Below are 26793 nucleotides of genomic sequence, written 5' to 3' on the forward strand. Positions count from 1 at the left end.
ATCAATTGTTCCTCTGAATTTTCAAAGCAAGATGAGTTATGGGAACATTCAGTAATTTTTCAAGTGGAGGGTAATATGCAGAATTATTCATTTAAGTGACATCCTTTATCAGAAGCCTGGGATAGTGGGACTTAATCATGAAGTCCTTTTCACCCTCTTTACAGGTCTTTTCTAAAATACCTGCTGAAAAGGCTATTTGTGGAAAACTCCTTCAAGAGCAACTTCTAGGAGACAGTTTTAAAAATAAAGAATTTTAATTCATTTTTTTCAATCCAAAGGTGTATAAAAACAACCCAAATCTTGGATCATGATCTCCCTGTCCACTTAACCCACTTGTAACTATAAACTGTCCAGACCTATATAAAATGGATAGTGGAAGGATTCTCCCTTACCCCCTTTTATCTCCAATATTCCATGATTAAAAAGCATACTCCCTAAAAGAGGTACCTATTTATAGGCATACACATATTTTTGCACAAAAGCCATTATGCTGTTCTATATCTTGCCTTTTTCATTTAATAGCGTACAAGGGAGAATTTTAATACTGAGCCATTTTAACTATATAAATCATGGGTTTACAATAAAGGAGAATAAAAACTTTAGGATCCTGATAAAGAATGATATAAAAAAATTATACATAGTTTTGATTTTTAATTTTTTTTTTCAACGTTTTTTATTTTATTTTTGGGACAGAGAGAGACAGAGCATGAACGGGGGAGGGGCAGAGAGAGAGGGAGACACAGAATCGGAAACAGGCTCCAGGCTCCGAGCCATCAGCCCAGAGCCTGACGCGGGGCTCGAACTCACGGACCGCGAGATCGTGACCTGGCTGAAGTCGGACGCTTAACCGACTGCGCCACCCAGGCGCCCCAAATTCTTTTTTTTTTTTTTTAATTTTTTTTTTCAACGAAAACAACGGATTTTTGAGGTGGCCCCTTGAGCTACAGGTCATAAGTTTTCTTGGTGCAAAAATAATGGACATTAAAGTCCTAAGCTTTGCCTTTATTGACATCAGCTTTATTCCAGTGGGACAGTAATAAGAGAATGTCCGAAGTGGTGCTTATATTTGGATTTCCTGTTCCACAGCGTCTCCCTCTTTGAAGGCACAGAAATTTCTAAATCAAGCAACATATGTCGATGGTTTTTAAAAATGTCTGCCAAATGAAAGCTCTAATTTTGCACACAACTCCATTGTCCAGAATAACAAATGTGGAGGCGTATGTGGCCCCGGAGAAGAGAGTTTACTTCTGGAAACATTCCCCACAGAATGGTAGGAAATGAGAACTGGGTAAGTTCTTTGCAGCGCAGCTTAGCATGGCAAATTAGAGCTGGTTCTGGGACCCCAGCCCCTTTCAAAGGAAAAGAGGGAGCAGGACCAAAAGCACTAAAAGAAAAAGAAAAAGTGAGTTTGGAAACTTTCAGTTGACTGGAGGCAGAGAAGCTCTGAACAATACATGGGATGGGTCTGGGGTTCAAGGACACCTGACATAAGCAGAGTTTTCTGACAGAATGAGTTAGTACTTGCGCTCCAAATTCCCGAAAAGCCAAAGCCCTGGAGAGGCTGGTGTGCGGGTGCAAATGGGTGGTGAGTTTTTAGGTCAGTAACACGTCTCATGTGGAAACGTAAGGCTACGATGACTGAGTGCGCTTGGCTGCTGGTAGCTGGAGTGCGGGATTTACAAAATGCATGGCTTGGGGCGCCGGGGTGGCTCAGTTGGTTAAGCGTCAGACTTCGGCTCGGGTCACCATCTCACAGTCTATGGGTTCGAGCCCTGTGTCGGGCTCTGTGCTGACAGCTCAGAGCCTGGAGCCTGCTTCACATTCTGTGTGTGTCTCTCTCTACCCCTCCCCCACTCATGTTCTCTGTCTCTGTCTCTCTCCCTCTCTGAAAAAATAAATTGACATTAAAAAAAAACCCCAAAATGCATGGTTTGAGGGAATCTCTGTTCACCAGGAGAGGTTTAATGGCCTTCTTGTACAACTGATCAAGGTTTTCATTTCAGAAAGTCTGAAAATAACATTACGATTTTCACTAAGAGCAGCAAAATCAAATCAAGTTGAAACTTTTAGTATATTGCACCTTGATGACTCGTGCTGCGTTGCCTGGATCGCCACAATCCCTAAGCCGACTTCCCCATGGTCCCATCCCATGGACGCGCAGACTGGATTTGCTTATTCATTTTGTCATAATGCAACTTGTTAGACTAGAGAAATATTTGCAAAGAACAAGCTATAGAACAGAGATCATTAGCACTTTAATCTTTTTATTGGAAATTGTGCCGTAGCCTTTAGGACACAGAAAAGCATAAATTATACTTATGTAGAACAATAAAATGCCTCTTTTCTGGCAACGAAGACTGTTTAGATGATTGCAAGCAGGGCTTTGGGATGTGGTATTTCTGCGCCTGTTTGATTTTTAAATATTAAGTCAAGAAGTGCTGAATCAAGCTTTTATAATTTTGTATCTAAACGTTCACTGATTCAAGTTCACAGACCTGTGATTGGCACCTTCTTTGATCTTTTAATTGGTAATATAAAATTCACAAAGTTGATTTTTAGTCCTACATGTTTTATTACCTCTTGGCTGGTGTTAGTTAACTAATTTAAGTCCCTTTACTTTGGAATTTTAAAGAATTAGAACAGGGATGAGCCAAAATTTACTACCTACAAAAGGAGTTTGTTATCAAACTAATACTATAAACAACACAGGGGGAAATGTTTAGTAGAGCCAAGAGAAACTTAAATGTTAAGAATTTCAGAAGCTTCCATTTATGTAAAAAATTTAATATGTTGATTGAGTAGTATTTATATCTATTCATTCATTAAAGTCTAGCCAGAGACTTTTACTTGATATAATATCCTGGCAGTACTTATTACATTTGGTATGATGGATTACTTTGAATTTTAAAATTGAAAAACCTATGTTTTTTTGCATTGATTTTGTTATTCACTATTTCTATTAATTATTTCCTCCATCCGTCCAATTAATGAGTGTGGGAAACATAGTAAGAGGACCAGAAGCATGCATTTTTATGCATTAATCATTAACTGACTACACTGTTCATTTTTGTGTATTTAGACATAGTTTACAATTTCTTTCCCCTCCTATCATCTGTTCCTAAGTGCTTCATGACTGTTACGTTGGCCATGAAAGTGGGGATAAGGAGAAAGCCAGCAGGATCCTATCATCTAGGATGAGCAAGTTGACATTAGTAGGCAAATAGAAAGAAGTATCTGATACGAGTTTTAATTTTTTGAGCTAAATAGAGTAGCTTCAGTGAGTCAAAATATCTTGCTTTTGTGAAGCCAATTTTGATTAATTAATTATGAAACAAATGGAATCCCTATTTTTGTCATTTCATCGGTGACTTGGGCTCAAAGGCCTTGGATATTTTCTACATCTTCTTCCTTACCACCCATATACAGTGTGTTCATTCTCTGCCTTTCTTTATTTTATGGGTTGATTTCCTGCATTGCTAGCCATACTAATTTAGGTTCCTAGCATCTCATGGTTTTAGGCAACGGCTTTCTAATTGATCCTAAACACGGACATCAGATTCATCTTCCCCAAAGGCCATTCGGAGTATGGCGCCGTCTTGTTCAAGATCAGAAAATGGTTTCCCACTGTCTCTGTCGTCCTGTAGGACAGAAGAGTAACTCCTCAGAGCACTCAAGGCCCTAAGCAATCTGACCCTAACCTGGCTTTCTACCTGTATCTCTCATTATTACCAGCATGGATCCCCTGTTCCACCCAGGTAAATCGGATTCTTCTCAGAACATGTCTTACTCATGCCTTTCCTAAACCCCAGAAACATCATTTGTTCTAGATTACTTCTTCATGACTATCTTCCTTTCTTCCTGTTTTTCTGTTTAAACAGACTTCATCTTTAGATGTAGGTCAAATATCAACCCTCCAGAGAACTTTGCCTTACCATACCCGTATCTCCCCGTAATCTCTTCCTCAACAGAACTACTCTCACAGAACAAGCCATGGATATAATGAAGCATCAAAGAATGATACCGAGGATGTCACTTAGGCTGTTACGTACATATCTTGTCTCCCCTACTAGACTGTGACTTCTGAGAGTATGGATTTTCTTGTATTACTATTTGTCGAAGTGCCTAGTACATGGTGAGTGATCAGTCAACACCGCTTTAGCAAGGATGAATATAAAACCCAGTGTCTTTTACATGCAGGGCCATAAGGGAAATGCAGAAGCTCAAATGTAGCCAGGATAACACACGGAGGAGAAAGGTGAAGGAGGATCATGAGAGAGGGATTACGGTGAGTATCACGGCCAAACACCATGAGTTAGTACGTAATGAGCTCATATTATAAAGTCCTGTGAATAATGTAGCTCTCGCCTCTTTTCTTCCAGAGAAAGAGATTATAGCGCCACGTAATTTGTCAAATGACTGTGAAATAAATTTAGCTTTTTATACACCCAGGTAATTATCCCACAGAATCCCAGCCATTTGGACACATCGACACTGGCTCGGTGGGGTCATGGAACGCACACACTGTTCAGAGTGGTCCCAATCTCCGCTCCCCATCCTTCAGTTATGTTTCTTAGGGGAGAAAAGTAACCTCCTTGGGCCTCGATGACCTCATCTGTGATCCTAAAGGACTACTGTGTGGATCTGTGATAAGTACATAAAATATCTGGCCCTGTGTCTGGCGTGGAATAGAGGCTGGTTTGTTAAAAAGTGGCCTCTTTGGTAGTCTTTTCTGTATCGCCTGCAGCATTTTCACGTTTAGTTGGTGTCTTTCCTCTCTCCTCCAGTTACCTAGAGGCCAAGGCCAGAAAAATTTTGATATTCTGCCGTGGTTTGTAATAGCAGAGATATTGCGGGTGCAGCAGTCCGAAGAAATGCAGCGTGAATCTGAGCTTGTGACCGGCTATTAGCTGATAGCACGAGATCAAAAGGGGATCTTGGGAAAAGGTCGTGGGACCATGCCTGGTCATACTGATATTCAACAGCTACTCATCTTCCAGCAGAACTTTGTTTTTTATTTCCTACTTGTCAGTCTTTACAACACAGTTTAAAGGGATTATGTTGATTTATTCATCTCAAGGATCTCACATGAACTATCATTTCTTTTTCCCTCTGGTACCATTTCATTAGATATTATACTGGCCAAACTAGATGCGGCACGTCCAATATGGCTTGCTTTTTTTTTTGGCGAGCTTTACTTCAAAATGCATTGTCCTTTTCCTTTTTTGTTGTCCTGGGGAGAGTTTTTCAGTCAACAGTGTCCATGCACAAGCTTTTACCTTCTCTGGCTAAGTGTACATATCAAATAGAATTTGAAAAACATCTGAGCTGATACTCTTCCTTAGCTTTGAAGAAAGTCTTTTCCTTCGTAAGAGTGTCAGTGAAAACATTACTTCTTAAAACTCAAATCTAGTAACTCTCTTAGCTGGGGAAAATATAAACTACAACAGTGATGAATTTACCAGAAAGTTAACAAAGCAGAAGCGTTAGGGTTCTCTCGTATGGGTTCCTTCCAACCCAGCAAGGGCCCAGGCAACACATGATCTTACGTTTGTAAAACTCTGTCAAAGTAAACTATTTTGAGATTCTTTTTCTTAAGCAGAATCCCCCAAATTGAATAAGCTTTGAGCCCAATAAACCGGGATCTGCCCTGATTATTGGTCAACCTAAACTTGCCCGAACGTCTACTGTGCTTTGAATTTTGTTCTGTTCAATATGGCTTAGATTAAGTGAGCTGGTAACTGAAATTGAGAAGTATTTTTCTTACACAGAGATGTGCGTTGTGGTATTTTTTTGTGACAAATTTTATTAACCAATTTGAAAACAGCTTTTCAGATGATATTGCATAATATATTTTACAATATACTGCAGGATAATGGCTCATTTAAGTAGTTTTAATTCCTTCGATGTTCTGTGATACGGAATTTCCTCTCTCATGATGAAATATTCTTAGAAAACAATGTCAGAGAGTCACATCAAAGTGCAAAAAGGACATTTGAAAATAGATAGTAACCTTTCAGCAAGATGCTTACCTATGTCTAAAATCTTTATTTCTTGGTGGAAGCAGATAAAAAAGGTGGGAAAAAAAAGCACAGTTAGAAAAAGTTTCTAAAAGATAATAATGAGTTGCATACTGAGATTTTAATCATTTGTATGGAAAATCCCCAACTTAAGCAGAAATAACACTGGAAATGAATTTTGCAGGCCAAGGCTTAGCAAATAATTTACAGAATGGGATGATTTTCATCATCACACTTAAATGAACAACGCAAAGCAACAATTTATTACTTTCACCCTTGGTATTATAGCTAATGGGTTAACCCAACTTGTGAACTTGCTTATTGGAAGGTTACAGCCTTAGTTCATTTACTATTATGTTCTGATACTGCAGGGAAATATTTTCTCTCTTAAATTTCAACAGGTGTGAAATAAAAGGCTAACGACCTATACCATGAGGTTATTCTAAAGGGATTTGAAAATCATAGCTCCATCCTATCAGAGCATATAAAATTCCCTGGAATCAGTGAGACATTTTATATCTTGGGTGACTTTATAGTCTATGCTCTTTTATATGGCATAGTATGTATATACGTGCTTTTTCCAACTTTAACCAAGAATCTAACTTCTTTCTAAGGAGAATTTTAAACGTGGGGAAGGTATACTTAAATAATACACTGGTACATCAGATTAAACACTTAAAAAAAAATAAAGGCATGCTTAGCTTTGGTTAAAATCCCAAATGAAGGGGTTGCCTGGCTGGTTCGGTCAGTAGAGCATGCGACTCTTGATCTCAGGGCTGTAAGTTTGAGCCCCACATTGGGTGTAGAGATTACTTAGAAATAAAATCTTAAAAAAAAAAAAGAACCCAATTAAGGAAAGACATACCTGAGTTCCAAAACGCTTGTTACGTTTCCAGAAGGGAATATTCGGCGAACGTAGTTGAAATCCCCTACATACAGACTGCCATCGATCCCACAAGCTAACGCGACTGGAGCCAATAGTTTATTGCCATCGGCTTGACCATTGCAGCTCGGGCATGAGATGCTGCGCCTGCGGCCGTTGCCCATGATGCTACTGACGACCGGAGGCTGTTGGGAGATAAACTGGTTCTCCCCATTTCCCTTGTACAGTATACCTAGAAGACATAAAATGCATTTTTCTTGGGATAAAAAGTACAAAGATGCAAAAGTAACCACGCCCACTCTAGAGTTAACTGTACTTCAGTGCTTTGTAGATACAGACTGGGAAAACTCTTCTTTCAAGTTCCAGAGGACAGAACAAAACAAGAACTCAGTCACTTCGTGTAAAATATTATGTGACAAAATACAAAGGATATATACAAAAATCGCGATCCGTTGCGAATTTAAGGAAGGGGCTGGTAAAAGAAACAGAGGATCAACTAGGAAAATGGAAAGCCCGAACTGTCAACATCGGTGCTTCTCAAACGTCGTTGCATACTGGAACGGACTGGGGAGCTAACAAAAAATACTGATGCTCAGATCTCATCTCGAGAGACTCCGATTTAACTGGTCTGGGGGGCAGCCTTTTAAAAAACCCTCCAGACAATCCTAATGTGCGACCAAGTTTGGGAACCATGCTCTCCACCATGTTCTTCAGGGAATACCAAGTTTGCCTAACTGCCGAATGATGTTAAAAATATTATATATTAATCCAATAAAAACTGTGTGCCACAAATATGAATTTCTTCCGAGTTGATCACTGATTTTGAAAGAGTTAAACATACTTTATAGACGATAAAGTTAGAAAGCATGTATTAGACCTCCTATATACTGCTACGCTACCAAAGAACATTCTTGGTTATTCTCTGATCTGGCATGCGGATGCCCGCACATGCAGTAATTCAAAATTCCAAACGTAACGAAACTATTACGGAGAGGCAATTTATTATTTAAAGAGAATTCTGCTTTAAGGCATGAAAGTGCCAACAATTTTAAGAAGACAAAACGCCAGTCTGCTCCATTATGGTCTTCGATGGAAATCTGAGACAAAATCCCGAATGAATATTAAACATTTTCATAGTTAGAAACTAGATTTGAGTTGAGATTCTTATCTTATTCCTTTACCATTATTATATATAGATCAATGGTTTCATTTTGGTCTGATGTATACTGGACGGTCAGCTGTTATCACTCCATACATATTTCATGATGCTTCTCAGTGTGTTATTATCTGTATAAACCACCTGCTATTTTGACTTTGGAAGTTGTACATATTATATATTTATTGAACGTTCTCCATTTCGAAGCGGTTCTTCAAGCCAATGCTTATACTTTTTAGCAGATACACTGTTAAAAGAATCAATCCCCAGAAAGAACAAACAGGAAATACGAGAAAGTGTTTTTTCCTCCCACTCTGGGATAATTTTAAAGTGGAGAAGAGATCAGAATCATTATGTTCCTCTTAGAGCTCAGCACGCTTTTAGGTGGATTCTATGATTACTTTTTGAATGCTCTGCTATTTGAGTGATGTAATAATCACAGAACAGTTACATAGAGAAATCAGGAAAGATAAAACAGGTTTATTCAAATTTAAGAAAAATAACCTAAATAAGGCTGGATCATAACAACGTATGAAAAGCCTTTTGCCTTAAATATTCAAAGAAGACATTAGTGATACCTAAGATCCCTCTTTCTGTGATTACGTTATTTGACAATTAGGGAACTACCATTTCCTGTACGAGCCACGTCTGTAATTTTCATCCAAAGAATCCCACCAGTCAGCCTACTTCTCTGCTGAGCCTGATTTATTCAGTCATTACTTTAAACGACTGGTCCTTCATGATCCTCCTCTATTATGACAGAACAAAAAGACGAACATTAGAATATTGACTTTCAAGTTCTAGGTCTGCACAAACACCTGTCACTGTCTCCATTTTTGCCTTCTCGTCTTCTTTAAAATGTGTTCATAGCTCATCCACCTTGTTGTGATTACAAATCACTTTGTTTATTCAATGAGACACATGTCACTTTGAAAAGCCACCACTTGTCCAACTGTTCTTGGATGAAATGTGAAATCACAATCGGTGTACCCCGGGAATTAGGTTAACACACGTTTAAAAACGACACACGGTGTATAATTTATAGCAGTTTTTGGAGGACAGAATTTGGGGTAGCCCAGTTTTTACATCGGAACTGATATTTTAATAAAAGCGAACTATATATTATGCCGGTAGAGAAAGTGTGTGTGTGTATTTTTATTATATATACATATACGGAATATCTACAACTTTCTCAGATCCACCTGAGTACCGTACTCAGTGTTGGATTACACTGTTATGGGAAGGCCTTTCCTGGAGCTCTTTGCCACTGGTTCACGATCTCTTAGTGAAATCCTGGGGCTAACTGGTGGCGAACCGTACCTTACATTCTCACGATGACCAAAACGTTTCTAGAGAGGCTCCCCCCGTTTTGTTTATAAAGAAACTTCTGAAGGAATCCAGCAATCGGTCACCCTCCGTGAAATACGATTTCACCGACTTTAATCAAGAGCAGCCACGAGCACATTCGGCACAGCCTGAAACACCACTGGTCCAGACACCGCCGATGATTAGAGGGAACATACAGAGCGGCCTTCTTGGTTGGGAGTCTCGCTCTCCCCACGCGTGCGCCGCACGTGGCACTCGCCGTCAGCTCTGCTCCCCAAGAACCTTCGGGGGGTGCTCACTGAGAGGCAAGCTGACGTCCAGGGCAAAGCTGGAATGGGGACAGAGCTCGGCACTGTAGGTGCTGAGTAGGTAAGGCGTGGAGGGTTTTCCAGGTGTGGTTTTCCTCTTACTATTGGTTTGCTCAGTACTATATTCTTCCAGAGGTAAGGCACCGGGTTCTCAAGCCCTGGCTTAGAAACTACTTTGGATTTAGTACATTCGGAAGCTGAAAATGCACCCGCGCCGGCTCCAACAACAATTTTTTTTTTAAATAAAAAGAACAAGTATCAAAGTAACGTTAATCTGAAAAAGTGACCATTAATCTTAAACACGTAGTTGTATCACATGCTCCGTTCAAAATTTCGAACCTTCCAAAAACCTCTGCAAAGTCAAAGCTCGATGATTTTTCCAAGACTGTGGCATCTCCTTCTCTGGCTATTTGCAAAGGGAGAGTAGAGAGTTGTTAGACTGACGTGGTTTAGGACCGGTGGCTACAGTAAGTTGCATCAAGGCTCCGCTTTTCTAGAAAAGTGCCCATAAGTTATCTGAGATTGTAGCTGGCGTGTGGGCAAAATGTTAGACACACAGCAAGGACAACAGAAATTGTTTAATATCAATGATATTCTTTATGAGACTATGCTGGTCAAATTTTGTCAAGTAACTGGTCTTTTGGTTTGTGATATCTGATACATGGTTTTCCAGGGCATATTCACCAATAGTGTAAGGCCTACTATAAGGAATACTCTTTTCTCAAATTATTCATGTATTTTTTCCCTCATATCTACAAAGTTAAATAAGAATATAGGAACCCAGTTTGAGCAAGAGAACAATTTTTTTTCTCACATACAATTTAAGAACTGAAAATAAAAATCGACATACTCAGACTACTTAAGGATTAAGATCTGTTAGAAACATTTTGGTGGGGCGCCTGGGTGGCTCAGTCAGTGAAGTCTGACTTGAGCTCAGGTCATGATCTCACGGTTCGTGAGTTCAAGCCCCGCGTTGGCCCTGTGCTGACAGCTCACGGCCTGGAGCCTGCTTCGGATTTCGTGCCTTCCTCTCTCTTTGCCCCTCCCCCGACTCACACTCTGTTTCTCTCTCTCTCTCAAAAAACAAACATTAAAAAAATTATCAAAAAAGAGAAATATTTTGGGAAAGTACATGGATTTTTATTTTTTCTTTACTTTTAAAAAAGTCCCCTCCCATTCCTTTTTTTGGTAAACCTTCCTAACGCACTGTGGATCAAGTCATGGACTGACTATAGACGTAGACACTCCTAGAGAATCTGTGGTAGGGACGACCACATAGAGTACTTTCAATGCAGCATTTAGGTCATTTATAATCAAATGGGAAAACTATTTTGGTGACGAATATACGAATGTTTCAAAGTCCACAAGAAGAATGTTAGGTAGTTCCCACTTCAGACTTCTATGGTCTTGGAAACATATATTTTTTCTCCTACTTCTAATCCTACAGCATGCATGGGATGAAATGTTGCCACAAGCTAATCCATCTGAAGGAAAGCAAGTCAACTGAGAACAAGATCTTACCATTCTGAACGTCCAACACATGATGTTTATCTAATGTCCAACCACCCATGTTGGAAGCGTCTAATTCATAGCCTTGTAAAATGGCGGTCCTCTTTTCCCACAGAGTCAAGTCCAGACATGACTCGTATTCATATCCAACTGAAACTGGAATCAAGACAAATCACAGTTCATCTTAGCTACGGGCAGAGACGCAATGTACTGTTTTTGATAAAACGCCTTTCTTCGTAGTCGTGTTCTAATACTATATTTCTACTCATTTATGAGTAGCGTTTATTTCTATGTGAGAGGCTTTGGCCACATAAAAGGTATTTTTCTAAAAAAAAGCGATCTTCAAGTATTATTTTTCTATTGACTTGATAGGAAATTAGTTTTTTCCCCCTCACACCACTTTTTCACAAGGGGTCCACAGCACAAAATGAAGACCAGACTGGGCACCTGGTTAAGTAATCAGATCAGACAAATCAGCCCCGGGTGGTGATCAGATGATAACAACTAAAAATTACATTTTCCATCTGAATAATTATAGCGGTGTAGTTTCCAAGACTATTCAGTTGTGGAAGATATTTACAATAAGTAAGGTTCAATATAGCAAAAAAGATAGTCTGAGGGGCGCCTGGGTGGCGCAGTCGGTTAAGCGTCCGACTTCAGCCAGGTCACGATCTCGCGGTCCGTGAGTTCGAGCCCCGCGTCAGGCTCTGGGCTGATGGCTCGGAGCCTGGAGCCTGTTTCCGATTCTGTGTCTCCCTCTCTCTCTGCCCCTCCCCAGTTCATGCTCTGTCTCTCTCTGTCCCAAAAATAAATAAAAAACGTTGAAAAAAAAATTAAAAAAAAAAAAAAAAGATAGTCTGATTATGGCATCATATTCACGTTACTATCAGAAATGAACAATAACACCAGCAGTAGATTAATGTGAACAAATCACAAATGAGAAGATTCAGAGTCACAATGGAACATGGGTTTTAAATTTTAGACCAAAGCAGAGGGAGAAGTGGTAATTATCTGATTGAACTAATTCAAGCCCAAGGTATATATTAATTTCAGAATAAGAATACTCTCAGGTAAAAACTGGTAGAACAAAAAGCATCCATCGGTTGTTGCTGTTCTTGGGTTGAGTGTGAAGCTATACCATACATACATTTCTTCACATCAATCTTTGATCACACTGTCCCATCATTCAGTGAAACTGGTTTACCCGATGTTTTATTTTTTATTATTATTATTTTTTTCAATATATGAAGTTTATTGTCAAATTGGTTTCCATACAACACCCAGTGCTCATCCCAAAAGGTGCCCTCCTCAATACCCATCACCCACCCTCCCCTCCTTCCCACCCCCCATCAACCCTCAGTTTGTTCTCAGTTTTTTTTTTTTTTAATTTTTTTTTCTTAATGTTTTTTATTTATTTTTTTGAGACAGAGAGAGACAGAGCATGAGCGGGGAAGGGACAGAGAGAGAGGGAGACACAGAATCCGAAACAGGCTCCAGGCTCTGAGCCGTCAGCACAGAGCCCGATGCGGGGCTTGAACTCACAGAGTGTGAGATCATAACCTGAGCCGAAGTCGGACGCTCAACCGACTGAGCCACCCAGGCGCCCCTGTTCTCAGTTTTTAAGAGTCTCTTATGCTTTGGCTCTCTTCCACTCTAACCTCTTTTTATCTGATGTTTTAAGAATGTCATTGCACTGAATTGACTCCTTCTAGTCGAAAGATCTGAGATAATTTCTGAACACAAATATTGTCTATATCCACTCAAATACCCTTGTGAGCTGAAACCACCCTAATTGTCAGATATGGAAAACATCAAAAAGGATAAGGAAAGCTATGGAGACAAAGTTGTGAGGAAAAAAAAACGAGAAGAGGAAGGAGAACAGTAAGGAAGGAGAACATGGGAGAAAAGGATGGGACACCATGGATTGTCATTCAGAACATTTTCTAATGTATAATTTCAGCCAGAAAAAAAGGGATGCTGTCTCATCATATGGAAATACACTCCCTTTTCCCATGGTAGGTCTCAACCAACCAGCTTAGAACTCCCGACGGACAATCTTACCGCCTTCCCATCTGTTTATCCATTGAGTTTCGTGGGTGATTTGTTAGTTCTGACTTCAAGATAATATCATATTAGTTCTGACTTCAAGATAATTTTTTTTTGGCTGAAAATATATTGATAAGGAACTTACCAACAGCTTCAGATAGACCATAGACCTTTTGATTATACGCATCTGTTTTATCCCATATAAAAGTATAGGCCAAGTTTGGCGAGGCAGGAAACCACTTCTGAAAGAGTCTTCCGACGACAGCTACCATAAGGTGAACCTTCATTAAATTAAATGGTATAATAGACTGGGTCATGGTGATCTTGAGAACTGACTTATAGCCTGCAGCTCTGGAACTCAAGTAGGAAAGTTTCAGATCTGTTCCTGGAATTGTAGTTTCTTCATGGAGTACCTAGGTATGAAAAAAGCGGAAGCTTAAAACTGTGATCATGGATAACTATCAGGTAAAAGAGATTCCACAGGGGCGCCTGGGTGGCTCAGTCGGTGGGGCGTCCGACTTCAGCCCAGGTCACGATCTCGCCGTCCGTGAGTTCGAGCCCCGCGTCGGGCTCTGTGCTGACAGCTCAGAGCCTGGAGCCTGTTTCGGATTCTGTGTCTCCCTCTCTCTCTGACCCTCCCGCATTCATGCTCTGTCTCTCTCTGTCTCAAAAATAAATAAATGTTAAAAAAAAAAAATTAAAAAAAAAAAGGAGATTCCACAGAATTGAGACGAACAACTAAAATAAGACATCAAAGAGTTGCTCTTCACAAATACACATCTGAGCTGTGACTTTATTCAATAATTATAGATAACTCTGCCGCCAGCCCGATTTCTCTCCTCCTAAAAGCTTCTTGTCATTTATTTTGAGTTAATCATACCTCAGGTGCTATTCCTCACACGGAAGTCACTGTAACTGCTCCATCGGGCTGACATGCACTGACTTGTTGGCCTATAGTCACAGCCGATTCTCACTAACCCATCTTTCACCCCCATCACCCTGGAGAATTAGAGCAGACATTTGTAAGATGGCTGGCTTAGAGCAGGGATGTGGTGTAGGCCAAAGATCTGGCCTCCGCCAGCTGGCTCATTTAGGGCTGAAACCTGGGCCTGTAGCCTCAGCAGCTGACTGGTCACAGCCTAGAAAGACAGGAGCGATAACAAAACAAGAGCAATCCGTTTGGGTTAAATTGTAGCAAATTCCACATCCGTGTGGAAAGGTAACAGAACGACAGCAAGTTCAGGATGGCAGATGGACTAGTATTTCGGAGCTGCATCAATTTCTCCCTAGAGAACAACTAATGCGTTACTGAATGCACAGGCAAGACACTCAACGTATCCTTTTCGAGTTGAAGGTGGACTGTAAAAAGTTAAAATAACCACCTGCCTACGAATGATCTCCTTTACAAATTGGTAAAAATCACATTCTTAACCCTCCAGCCTACCCATCGATGTGACTGGCTCCATGAATGCTAACAAAGGCATACTGACATAGGCCAAAACATTAATTGTTTTGAAAATATATTTTACGTCGTGTGTAAAATCTTTCCAGACGGTTCAGATGCTAATTAGGAAGCACCTATTAGTTTGGTTACTAATGATCACTCTTCCCAGGTTTACCACAAGACACATATTGCAAAGTGCACAAGGCCATTTATGCTCAAGGATCCGCACCAGGAAGTCAACACTTTCTCTTACTAAGTATTAAGTTAACACTCGCAAAGCTTTCCTCATATTGTCCTATCAAGCTTCTTTGTTCAGACAGAAAGGACTACCTGATTGTGTTAGAAAAATCTCAGAATGGCGATCCAGTGGTCAGCGGCATTTAGCTCCTCTCGCGTGGAACAGCTAGGATTGATGCTTAGCTGTCACCTCTGAGTTTTAATGACTTAAGTGGAACCCACGACAGTGAGGTTGCGGTGGTCAGTTTCAGTATAAACAAGCAGCACAAAAGAGTGGGCTAAGCAAACTTCCATGCTGGCCCGTGAGCCAGTGTTGGCATGAAGAGAGATGTGAGGCAATTTAGCGGATCAAGAAGGCATCGCTACGCTCTCACAGATATTGTTCCTATTTATTACAAGTGGGGTTTTCCTTCCCAACTACGCCAACGGATTCCGGCCACGGACTGTCTCAGGCAAAATAGTTTACGGACATACAGAAACTTTCCAGAGCTTTGTTAGACTCAGGGAGACCATTACATTTAAGATCGACAGCACTGTTGTGTGGCTGTAGGCTACAGGATGTATAATGGAAATAGAACTCATTGTTCTTCTATCTTGGGGGTGAAATACCAATGGGTGAGCTTGAAAAATAGATTCTGTGACTCTTGAATGGCTCTGAAAATGTAAGTGATCGAACCCTAAGGCATATAATTTGTTTCCTCTTATTTCCAAAATAATTTCTCATAAATCTGGTAGGTTTTCTATACATAAGGCAGTCCTTTCCCTAATTAATATATATTTCCTGTGATCTTCTAGAGGCTGCAAGATATCATATGTTATTCTTATCTTAATAATTGATCACTATCTTTGCCATCATTAACCTACTTCCGTGGAACAAATATCTGTAATCTGATTCATTAAAACATGTGTTTCTCCTATGTAATTTAACTTGACCATGTTATTTTGCATTAGAGGGAAAAGTAAATCTAGCCAGAGTGGAAAAAATCAACCATTAAGCCTATTTTTTTTTTTTTTTTTTACCAGCTGTCTGATCTGTAAGCCTCATTCTTCACCCCATTACATATTCAGTTAGAAAGCGCAATAAAACTAAAAAAACGGAGTAAAATTACGAACACAAAGGCTTACTTTCTCTAATTTTGTTATTGTTCTTATTTTGTTTGATAATAAATTAATGAGTATTTTATTTTATAATAAATAAATACAATTATTTATCCAGTCAAAAAAAAAAAAAAAAGAGATACATCCTGTCACTTCTACCTTCCAAATCTCAGTCTAATCTGCTTCCTCTTCTCTAGTACCATTGTGCGTGTTGGGCACCTTCCGTCTCAGTGCTGGACGTGCATGGAAATACAGCGAACACTAGTCAGTTCACCGATTCGTCTGTTTCCTTCTAGCAATTACACGTTTTGTCACTTGAGTTAGCTTTAGAGAAATCTGAAAAAATGCCATGGGCCCCCCGGTTCCATATTGCCTGAAGAATTCAAGGTCTCCACTGTATGGTAACCTGGCCCCAGGCTTTCCCTTTATATGCCCTACATTTAAATGGTCCATCAGCTTTAATACGACATTATTTGGTTTTACCACCATGTGGTTGCTTACACATTTTCTTCCATCTGGAATATCCTTTCCCTCTTTTGAAGGTCAACCTCCTCAGTGATGCTTGTTTTTGGCTTCTTTGGGAATGGACCCCTCTTGAACTTTCAGAGTTCTTCTTTCAAATCTCGATCACACTTTAGAGCGGCAAGAGCCATGCCTTACTAATCTTTTTATCCTAGTAGAGTACCAGGTACACATTAGACTCTCAGCAAATTTCTACCAAATGTTGGTTGACTGTTTGATGGAATGGGGAAAAGAACCCTTCGTGTATTCTTGCAACTGTTGACTACCTGCAACCCATTTCAGTGACTCGGTTTGCTGAAAGTTTGCCCCCTATAGACAGACAGACAGACAGACACTGCTTCAAGGTTAAATCTATTTAAGCCCTGGCAAGGAGCTCAGCCTGACTACACGATGACCCCTGGGAGGAAGCACTACAGCGCATAAGGCTACACTGAATTTCTAATAAAAGCTTCAGCCCAAAGTTGGCCTGGTTACGCAGCATATCATCCAGGGGTCCCTTCTGCATCATAGTTGCCTGTGAGAGTTCTCCTTACCTGTTATCCTGGACCTTCTCGGCTCGTCTCCTCTGCTCTCTATCTGTACTCCCTCCCTGGGGGTTCTTTCTCATCCTATGCTTTATGCTCATCCGTAACACTGATGACCCCCAGGTTTAGTATCTTTCCTTCCAACCTCTCCCCTGGACTCCGCTCGTACATGTCCCCTCCTTACACCTTCCACCCTAACCACCTTTGTTCAAGCCACCATCTTTTCTCCTACTTACTGAGACTGTCTCCCACCTGGTCTCCTTATTTGAACCTTTCCCCAATATAAAATATTCTTAGTAGGGGCTCCTGGGTGGCTCAGTCGGTTAAGCGTCCGACTTCAGCTCAGGTCACGATCTCGCGGTCCCTGAGTTCGAGCCCCGCGTCGGGCTCTGGGCTGACGGCTCGGAGCCTGGAGCCTGCTTCCGATTCTGTGTCTCCCTCTCTCTCTGCGCCTCCCCCGTTCATGCTCTGTCTCTCTCTGTCTCAAAAATAAATAAACGTTAAAAAAAAAAAATTAAAAAAAAATATTCTTAGTGTAGCAATGACAGTGATCCTTTTAAGAAGGAAATCGGCAACTGTTACCGCTCTACTCTAAAGCTTCCAACAGCTTCCAATGACTCAAAGTACACACACGGTCCTTAACCGTGCCACCATCTTCAATGACTCCGGGTTTGGGTGTCACTCCTTCACTCAAGCCCTACCCGCTGGCCTCTTTGCTGTTCTGTGAATAGGCCAAGCACGCTCTTCCCCCCGGAGCTTCTGACCTTGCTCCTTACGCTGTCTGGAAGACCCTTCTAACTACTCTTTCACTTTCTTAAAGTTTCTGCTGAAATATCAACTTATCAAAGAGATCCTCCCGGACCACCCTTCGTAAAATGGCACCCCCAACCGTTTTACCCTGTTTTACCTTTGAGAAATGAGTCTTATTCATCACCTGACATACATTTGTCTGTGTGTTGTCTCTCCCCCCTTTTAGCTGGCAAGCTCCCTGAGGGCAGGCATTCACCTGATTGGCTTACTGCTTCATCCCATTCTAACACCGCCTGGTGCAGAACAGGTATTCAATAAACACTTGAAGAATGAATGTCACAAAGCGGCTGTGTGCTGCTGTTATTTGACAGACCACATATTTTTACTTGGCTATTTACGAATAAAGTCCACTATTATTGTACCTAATGCCCTATCTTTAAAACCTCAAAATTATTTCCTTTTAAAAAACATTTATGTATTTACTTTTGAGAGACAGAGAGAGAGAGAGAGAGAGAGAGAGAGAGAGACTACAAGGGAGGGGCAGAGAGAGAGGGAGAGAGAATCCCAAGCAGGATCCACACTATCAGCACAGAGCCCTATGTGGGATTCAATCCCAGAAACCTGGGATCATGATCAGAGCCGAAATCAACAGTTGGACGCTCAACCAACTGAGCCCCCCAGGTGCCCCAAACTGAAAATTATTATTATCTAAAAGAAATTGTTTTTAACATTTGTTCATTTTTGAGAGACAGAGAGAGACAGAGGGGCAGAGAGAGAGGGAGACACAGAATCCGAAGCAGGCTCCAGGCTCCGAGCTGTCAGCACAGAGCCCGAACGCACGAGCCATGAGCATGTGCCCGAACGCACGAGCAGCGGGGCTCGAACGCACGAACCATGAGATCATGACCCGAGCCAAAGTCGGATGCTCAACCGACTGAGCCACCCAGGTGCCCCTCAAAATTATTTTTAACTGAAAACAAATAGGAAGGAAAAAAAATCTCCAGATATTTCAGTAGATAAAAGGAATAGTGACAGTATGGCTATTTTTTTTAAGTTAGTTTTCTTTTTTTTCCTGAGGAGAATAGGCTTTGTTATAAATTATTAGAACTTAAGACCTAATATCAAGCTTTTTAGGTAAAAATATCTTGCGACAATTAATAAATATTTGCTGCTAAAAATCAAAAAGTCATCTGTTCTGAAACATTTTTTACTTACAATTATAATAAAACATTAAGTTACTGAGAATAATGACCATAATTAATTGTTACCATGTCCATCAGGAGGTCAGGAACATACGGGTACCAAAAGCTTTTTCCAGTGAGTGCATGAGCAAAGACGTTACCAGCTAGTTGAGTTTAAGCTGTTTTTCTATTTGGCTACAACCAGTAAATATATACACATATAGTATAGCCTGAACAAAAAAGTATTTTGAATAGATCTTTAAGAAATAACTAGATATCCTACTACAGTGTTATATATTCTAGTGCGCGCACACACACACACACACACACACACACACATCCCACATTCTATGTTTCATTCTACAGAATATTTAGGATTGTGCTGGAATTCTGCAACCCTTTTTAAAGATTCTTGGGACACTGCATGATCTGAAAGACGGTTTCCTTAAAAAGGACTGCCTGCTAGAATATTCTACCTGTGTTTCGGGAATTATAGGGCTGTCTTCAGGAGATGATCTGAAAAAGGTGGATAAAGGAGAGGACACGATGATAGGATTTGGCCTCACAAATCCACTCAGATCACAGCTGGGAATGTCATTCTCTTCCTTCTTCATGACCAGGGTATCCATCACATAAAAGACATTCCACGGAATCCACACCGTATGATACTGAGTGAGGAATGGGGATCGTTCAAATACCAAAGTCAGGGACGCCCCTCCATTTGCCACCAGGTCAAACCTAAGAAAAAACAAGATTGCTCAGTGAATTATCTGGATCCCATACAGCTTCCAACAACACTCAACTGCATAAATAAATATGCCTTATAAAGATAACCGATTTCCCCCCAACTTTTATATCATACGGTTTCAAATCTATAAGAGTAGGCAAATAATTACACAATGAACACCCATATACCCTTTACTCAGACTTACCAATTCATTAACATTTTCCCGTATCCGCTTTATCTGTCTACCTATCTACTCTTTTCTTCAGAACCATCTGAGCTTATGAAATATCACTTCGAAATATTTCAACAGGAACCTTCGAAGACAAAGAAAATTCTACAAAATCACAACACTGTTACCACGTCTTGGTAAATGAGCTCAACTTTTTTACTTATCTTTATTAAAAAAAAATTTTTTTTTAACGTCTATTCATTTTTGAGACAGAGAGAGACAGAGCATGAACGGGAGAAGGTCAGAGAGAGAGGGAGACACAGAATCTGAAACAGGCTCCAGGCTCTGAGCTGTCAGCACAGAGCCCGACGCGGGGCTCGAACTCACAGACGGCGAGATCATGACCTGAGCCGAAGTCGGACGCCCAACCGACTGAGCCACCCACACGCCCCATGAGCTCAACTTTTAAAGCACTGTGTGAGCCCGTGACTTTAAGTCTGTGTCATGTGCACCGTCACAGATTTCTGGAGTCTAAAAGTTGTTGCAGTTCTATATTAAATGAACAATAACACATATTGGGTGATAGAAGAATGCCTAGTTTTTATACGGAAACTACTTCAAGAAAAGATAGTGCAGTGGGACTAACTCACATTCCATCCTGGCGGGTAATAGTATATCCATATTCTGGGTAATGGAAAAACGAGACATTTACTCCAATGAGAGGAGTTCCATCAGCAGTTAGTACTTGGCCTCTGATGACGGATGCAAGGCTGTGGGAAAAGGAGAAGAATCAGAATGAGCGTTCGTCTCCTCAGGCCAACAGTACCATGATTTAGAGCTAATTCATCCTAAGGATAAAATAACACTATCACCCACGCTTGTTATTCCCCCAAACCAGACCTGAAATACTCCCAAGACAATGTCCCTTTTAATTCGGTGCAATTCACATTCTCTAAATGCCTGGTGTTTACCCTGGGTTTTTAATTTGTTGTAATCTGGTTTTTGGAGAGTTATCAAGACCAATAATTTAGAGATGAATTTTTTAAATTATAAGCTGCGCTTTTTCATAAGTCATCTATCTGGCGCTTACATGAAGAAAAGTATACCTTCCAATTAATTCCAAGGCAATCCGTAAATCTGCGGGGACCAAGGAGTACAAGATTTAAAGGGGCAATAAGGCACATTTGTGGAACAACTTTTAATCAACTGCTGGGTCTAACTGCATTAATGCTGTTAAATTACTGCAGATCCAGGAGTTCCAGCGTAAATCATCTTCTTTTACTCAGTGAGACACAAGACACCTGCTTTCACTTACTGGTTTATTTTCAGGTCATTACTGCTCTGTAAAGCACCAGTCAAACAGCTTATGCAATCTTACTGTGATGCCGTTAGCAGTTCCATTACATTAATTCATAATTTATATTATTTAGCGAGCTCAGCTAAAAAAAAAAAAAAAGCTCACTTCTGCTTTGCCTTTTGGGGTCTTTTCACTGCTTCTTTTGAAACATTTCCAACCGCGCTAACAAAATCAACTAGTTAAATGAAGATTTATCGACTCCTTAATGGGATGTCCCGTTATGGCTCGGATACTGAAATTGACAAAGTATGTGAACTGCGTCAAAAATGCTTGAAACGCGAAGTTTGGTGAGGAATTTGCCGAAAGAGGAAAAACTGCATTAAAAGAAAAAGCACTTTCCTCAGATTCGGTCATCAGCATTTCGTAAAACGTGCACGTAACTGCTGATAACAACACTACGCATCTATGTAAGGAAAAAAAAAATGCATTAACCTCTTATTGAAAGGACTTTCTCCAGGTAGGACATGGGTGCTGTCAGACCCTATGAGAAAGCTGATTCGATCATAGAAGGACTTGGCAGCCTGCTGCGGGGGGGACTGTAAGCTTTGGCTGATGACATCCTGAGGGTCAGGCAGCCCATGGCAGTAAGGCTGGTTTTGGCAGGAACTCTGTAAACAGCAATCAGGATCCATACAGTCAACGAGCCCATCTGCAGAGAGAAGTGTAAGCCAGTGAGAGAACTCCTCTTTTAATCTGTGACTAACGTTTTGCGCGCTACGTTTTGTTTGTTGGTTCGTTTTCTTTCGTATCAGATGAATCTCCGCCCCCACCCCCACCCCAGTTGAGAGTAATTTCTATGAGGCCTACTTTTTGGAAACGGATGAAATATGAATACGATATTTGCAGCTGCTTTCACGCAGAGTAAGTGTTTAGATCGGACAAGACGGATTCTGATTAAGAAATTAAAAATGACTGATTAGAACAATCCATTAGTAGCTTGAAAGGATATAGATTATTTTTAAGTATAGTTACTGAAGCCTTCTATATTTTAGAGAAAACGTACCAGGAGTTAACACAGTGAGCGCGATTGGTGAATGGATAGGAAACTGCTTAGGGAGAAGTTCTAAAATTTGGGAAAGGGCCAGAAAATGAAAGTCTGTGAAATGAAGCAAACACAAATCAACATAAAACGGATGAGATTAGGCAACCATCTTTCAAGGAAACAGCTTTCCCAAGGAAGGTGAAGTGTGTTCCAAATAAGATTAAGGCAACTCTCAAATTTTAAACAGGATCCTGGGCCCCTGGTATGCCTCTGCTAAAATGGAGGTGTTACTTTAAAATGTGGCAAATGTAAATACGCCATAATATTATAAATGATAAGAAGCCTATCAGAAAAGAAAACTGACCCGCAGTGTTGGTGACATGAAAAGTGTAGCGGGTAGAAAGAATCTGCTAGCGCCTTCTCCAGGAACATCAAAAGGAAATGACATTCAATGCCCCATGTAAGTATTTTGCTTGAAACATATAAACCAACTCATCAGCGGATAAGAGTGTCAGGTTATGATGATTTGGTGACATTATCCCTTAAGATCATTCTTTCACTGGCCAGCTGATACATGAATTGTGATCTGCTTGGCAATTACATGTCTCAGTACAGAGTAATAAAATATTAGTTTCTGAAGACTTTAAATCATTCTTGGGAGATCAAATGGTCTTAAAAATCTTTAAACCCAGGTATCAGGTCTTTGTGTGACCCTATTATGACAAACTCAGTCGAAAATATCTAGTTGACCTACGTATTTTATTTACACGAGTGTTTTTTAGTAACTTTTATTTTCAAAAAAAACACACTAGCCATTTGTTTTTGCTTGAGGACACTCTTATTAATAGAATGTAAGTTTTCCCCTCCATTATCTGACAGCAAATTGAGACAAAAGAAAAGAGACTAAACTGAGTCATGTTGCCCAGTCTAAAAGTATGTCAACAGCAACACAGTAAGGTCAGAAACCAAAGACGAGGGGTCCTGGATCAATGTCCTTTTTTTTCCCTAAGTTTATTTATTTGAGAGAGAGAGAGGGAGAGAGACAGAGAGAGAGAGAGAGACAGAGAGACAGAGAGAGCAGAGGAAGGGCAGACAGAGAGGGAAAGAATCCCAAGCAGCCTTTGTGCTGAGAGCCCCACTCGGGGCTCAATCTCATGAACAGTGAGATCATGACCTGGGCAGAAATCAAGTCAGTCGCTTAACCAACTGAGGAGCCCAGGTGCCCCCTGGATCAATGCCCTTAAGTCATTTTGCACACCTGAAGCAGAAGGTAGGGAACACTTGTGATTTCTCCTAATACTCCCTTCTGTTTCTTTGGGCAACAGCTCTACGTAGTCATTTAGGTGTCCATCCCTCCCTCCCCGCCTCTCTGTCCACGCGCATTTCCCCCTTCATGTTTGGTTCAGAAATGTTTGGTTCAACCGAACTTGCTGAGCTGGAGTAAATTTCAGGAACTGTCTGCAGGTCCTGTCCCCCGCGCCCCACCCCCCCACCTCCTCCCAGGCTTGAAGCTGTACGGCTGTGAGGTTGGGGTGACTGCATCCCTCCAGCTGCCAATCCAGGAGAACCTGGTTCGGAATGCAGCCATTCAAGAAGCAGAGCCAAGAGCTGGAGACAAAGACAATAGGTCACAGTGGCATCTTTAAGGTTTTTACAACAGGCTGGACTGGAGATCCTGGGCTTTTCAGGTGCAGAGGCCAAGCTATTTTCTTCTTCTTTATGCCTGTTCGGGTTAGATTTTCTGTCACTTACAACTGAGAAAGATCTAGTTTATCTAGAGACAGTAACTAAAAGTCTGTTCACTATTTTCTTTGTAGCTGAAAAACAAGCCGAATACACAAATACTTGAATTAAATTTATAGTGTTGGGCTCCTTTCACGTTAGTATTTGAATTGCTTTGTTAACCACAATGAGTCACAATGAGTCAGAATTTCTGATAGGCAGATCTTCTTATGTATTGTTTCCTTGTGATAGTTACATTTTTATGCAGATGTCCATCATGTTTTTTAAAGATGCATTCATTATTTGAAAGGGCAGTTTTAGTCCTTTGATAAAAGTTTTAAATCATATTTTAAGAAAATCAAATTAAACCGAGCTTTGAAATTTTATATAAATTTATCAAAATGCTACTTTCTTGGCCAAAAGGCCATGAAGATGATAAATGTCTAAATATTTCTCCACACTTTTGGAAGAAAGATAAAACTATGCTTATAGGCTTACTTTTCATGAAGACATAATAATGCAACACGTTGTATGTATTTTTCTCTCAAAGAAAGAGAAGCAGTTATTAAGACTCAGATTTTTATAGTAGACTATTGAACTGTTGTCTCAGTATCATTTCTGGCTTCAAAAAAAAATTAAAAAGTAAAACCCTTCCAGAAACAATTCATGATTATATATTGAGATTTTATAAGGAATCTTAAAAAAATTTTTTTTAAATGTTTATTTTTGAGAAAGAGAGAAGGACAGAACACGAGTTCTGAAGGGCAGAGAGAGAGAGGGAGACACAGAATCTGAAGCAGGCTCCAGGCTCTGAGCTTTCAGCATGACACGGGGCTCGAACCCATAGACCGTGAGATCATGACCTGAGCCGAAGTTGGATGCCCAACCAACTGAGCCATCTGGGCGCCCCTTATAAGGAATCTTTAATTACGTGTTTTATGATCTATTTCAGAGTTCTCACTCCATGACTTTTGAGTGGGTGTGCATATGCTTGGGAGAATCATTTTACACAAACATTTTCTATTCTTGCAAATTTTTCCCTTACATTCATCCTTTAGCTTAGAAAGAGATTACTCACTTGGAAGAGAAAGTACTTCCAATTATTGTATTTTATCTCCATGAATCTTGAAAAATAAAGGTTAACTGCCCCTCATCCTTTCCTTCCTGACACTATTCCCCCAGTGTCTTCCTTTAGGCAATAAATGGTACAGTTGCCCAAGAAGAATACTCAAATTTAGCCATTCGTCTTTGTTAGTTTATGAAAAGCAAATGTACATCTGTTATGTAGTCTGCAGGTCATAAAACTGCATGAGATTGACACCTTCTGAACTAATCAGTTGGAAATGCATTTTTACAAGCCTCTCTGCTAACATCAATCAGAGAAGGAATCTCATTTTCAACAGCCAAGATGCAGGGACACACAGTTTGTTATTCTTCTGCAGAGTTTATCAGTAACTTGCCCAAGCAACTGACGGATGGTTATGAATCTGGCTCCCTATAACTTGGGAGAACATTTGTCATTCTTTGTACTTAGGTAGGGCTATCTAGTACAACTAAGTTGATTACCCACTTGCCCAAATGTACAGGGTAGTAAAATTGTCTTTGTGGAATAGCTTCTCAAAATCATTGAGATTCCAGGTAGTATCAGGAATATTAGGTCAGCTTAAATTTGTATTCGTGTAGACATCATCTCTAATAGAATTAATCATAAAAAAATCTAAAGAAAATCAGAAGTGCTCAAAACCCACTGAATAACAACTTCAATTATCTGCTTACATTATTATTCATCATTATTATTCATTATTATTATACATTATTATTCAATTATCTGCTTTACATTAAAGCAGATAATTTAGTTTATGCTCTGTCCACTCAATCCTGAAAATTCTTGCTTGGTTATCATTTTAAAACATGTTCTCATCTTACCTTAGGCTTCCATTGGACTGTAACAGTGGGTGGCAAACTTACTTTGCAAAGGGCCAGAGAGTAAACAATTTAGGCTTTGTTGGCCATGCAGTGTCCCACACCGTTCAGCCCCACCTTTATAGAGCGAAAGCAGCCATAGACATTATGGAAATGAAAAGGGTGTGTTCCAATAAAACTTTATTTACAAATACAGGCTTTGGCCCAGAGGTCATAGTTGGCCACCCTCTGGTCTTGCTTTAATGTTTCTACCCCAGCCTATTTCCTCGTGCTCTTCAAATCATTCTTGACATTGTCTTGGGCGAATTTAGACAATACATACTTTGTCAGATTATTAAAACTTCTGATTCCAAGTCTCTTCCTAGGTTACTTCTACGCTGGCTTTAACCTGCTTATCAAAACTCACTTTCTTCTTTCAGCAGCTATGGATACTCGAACCTGTTTTTTTTTTTTTTTTTTTTTGCCTTGGTTTATTTTTTTTAATTTATTTATTTTTTAATATGAAATTTATTGTCAAATTTGTTTCCATACAATACCCAGTGCTCATCCCAACAGGTGAATCTCCTTTTAATGAATTTTCTGTTTTTACTCAAAAGATAATGTCCACCGCCCCTCCCCACAATATTAGGAAGCCCCTTTCCCCCCATCCAAGTTAGAGGTAGAGGTAGAAATTATAAATTAAGATATAAATTATTCTGAGGGAATTTACCCATAGACTTCAGAATTTTTGAAGTGTCCGGGTCATTACTTTTCTAAGTCACCATTCTGTGAAACGCATGAAATTCGTTTATGACGGAACTGGGATCATGTTTGTGTCTCTGTCTATTCTTGTTGTTCTTCTGTATCAGTGGTCTCTTCACGGGTTTGGTCTCTATGTTCGTGTGTCTCCAGGCTGATCATTCTTCTGCGCTT

The 26793-nt window shown here is 40.2% G+C and overlaps 1 protein-coding gene across 1 annotated transcript in view; it reads right to left on the reverse strand.

The window, feature by feature from the left end:
* TENM3 (teneurin transmembrane protein 3) overlaps window positions 1-26793 on the reverse strand; it is a 294059-nt gene that overhangs the window by 44094 nt on the left and 223172 nt on the right. Inside the window, exons 12-17 of the mRNA XM_049631792.1 lie at window positions 21687-21903; window positions 20548-20667; window positions 19478-19739; window positions 13391-13658; window positions 11212-11355; window positions 6883-7132 (exon numbers count right to left, since the gene is read on the reverse strand). Coding sequence (XP_049487749.1) covers window positions 6883-7132; window positions 11212-11355; window positions 13391-13658; window positions 19478-19739; window positions 20548-20667; window positions 21687-21903 — 1261 coding nt within the window. The remainder of the gene's footprint in view (window positions 1-6882; window positions 7133-11211; window positions 11356-13390; window positions 13659-19477; window positions 19740-20547; window positions 20668-21686; window positions 21904-26793) is intronic.

This window comes from Panthera uncia, chromosome B1, assembly GCF_023721935.1.
Source record: "Panthera uncia isolate 11264 chromosome B1, Puncia_PCG_1.0, whole genome shotgun sequence".
Taxonomy (NCBI): domain Eukaryota; kingdom Metazoa; phylum Chordata; class Mammalia; order Carnivora; family Felidae; genus Panthera; species Panthera uncia.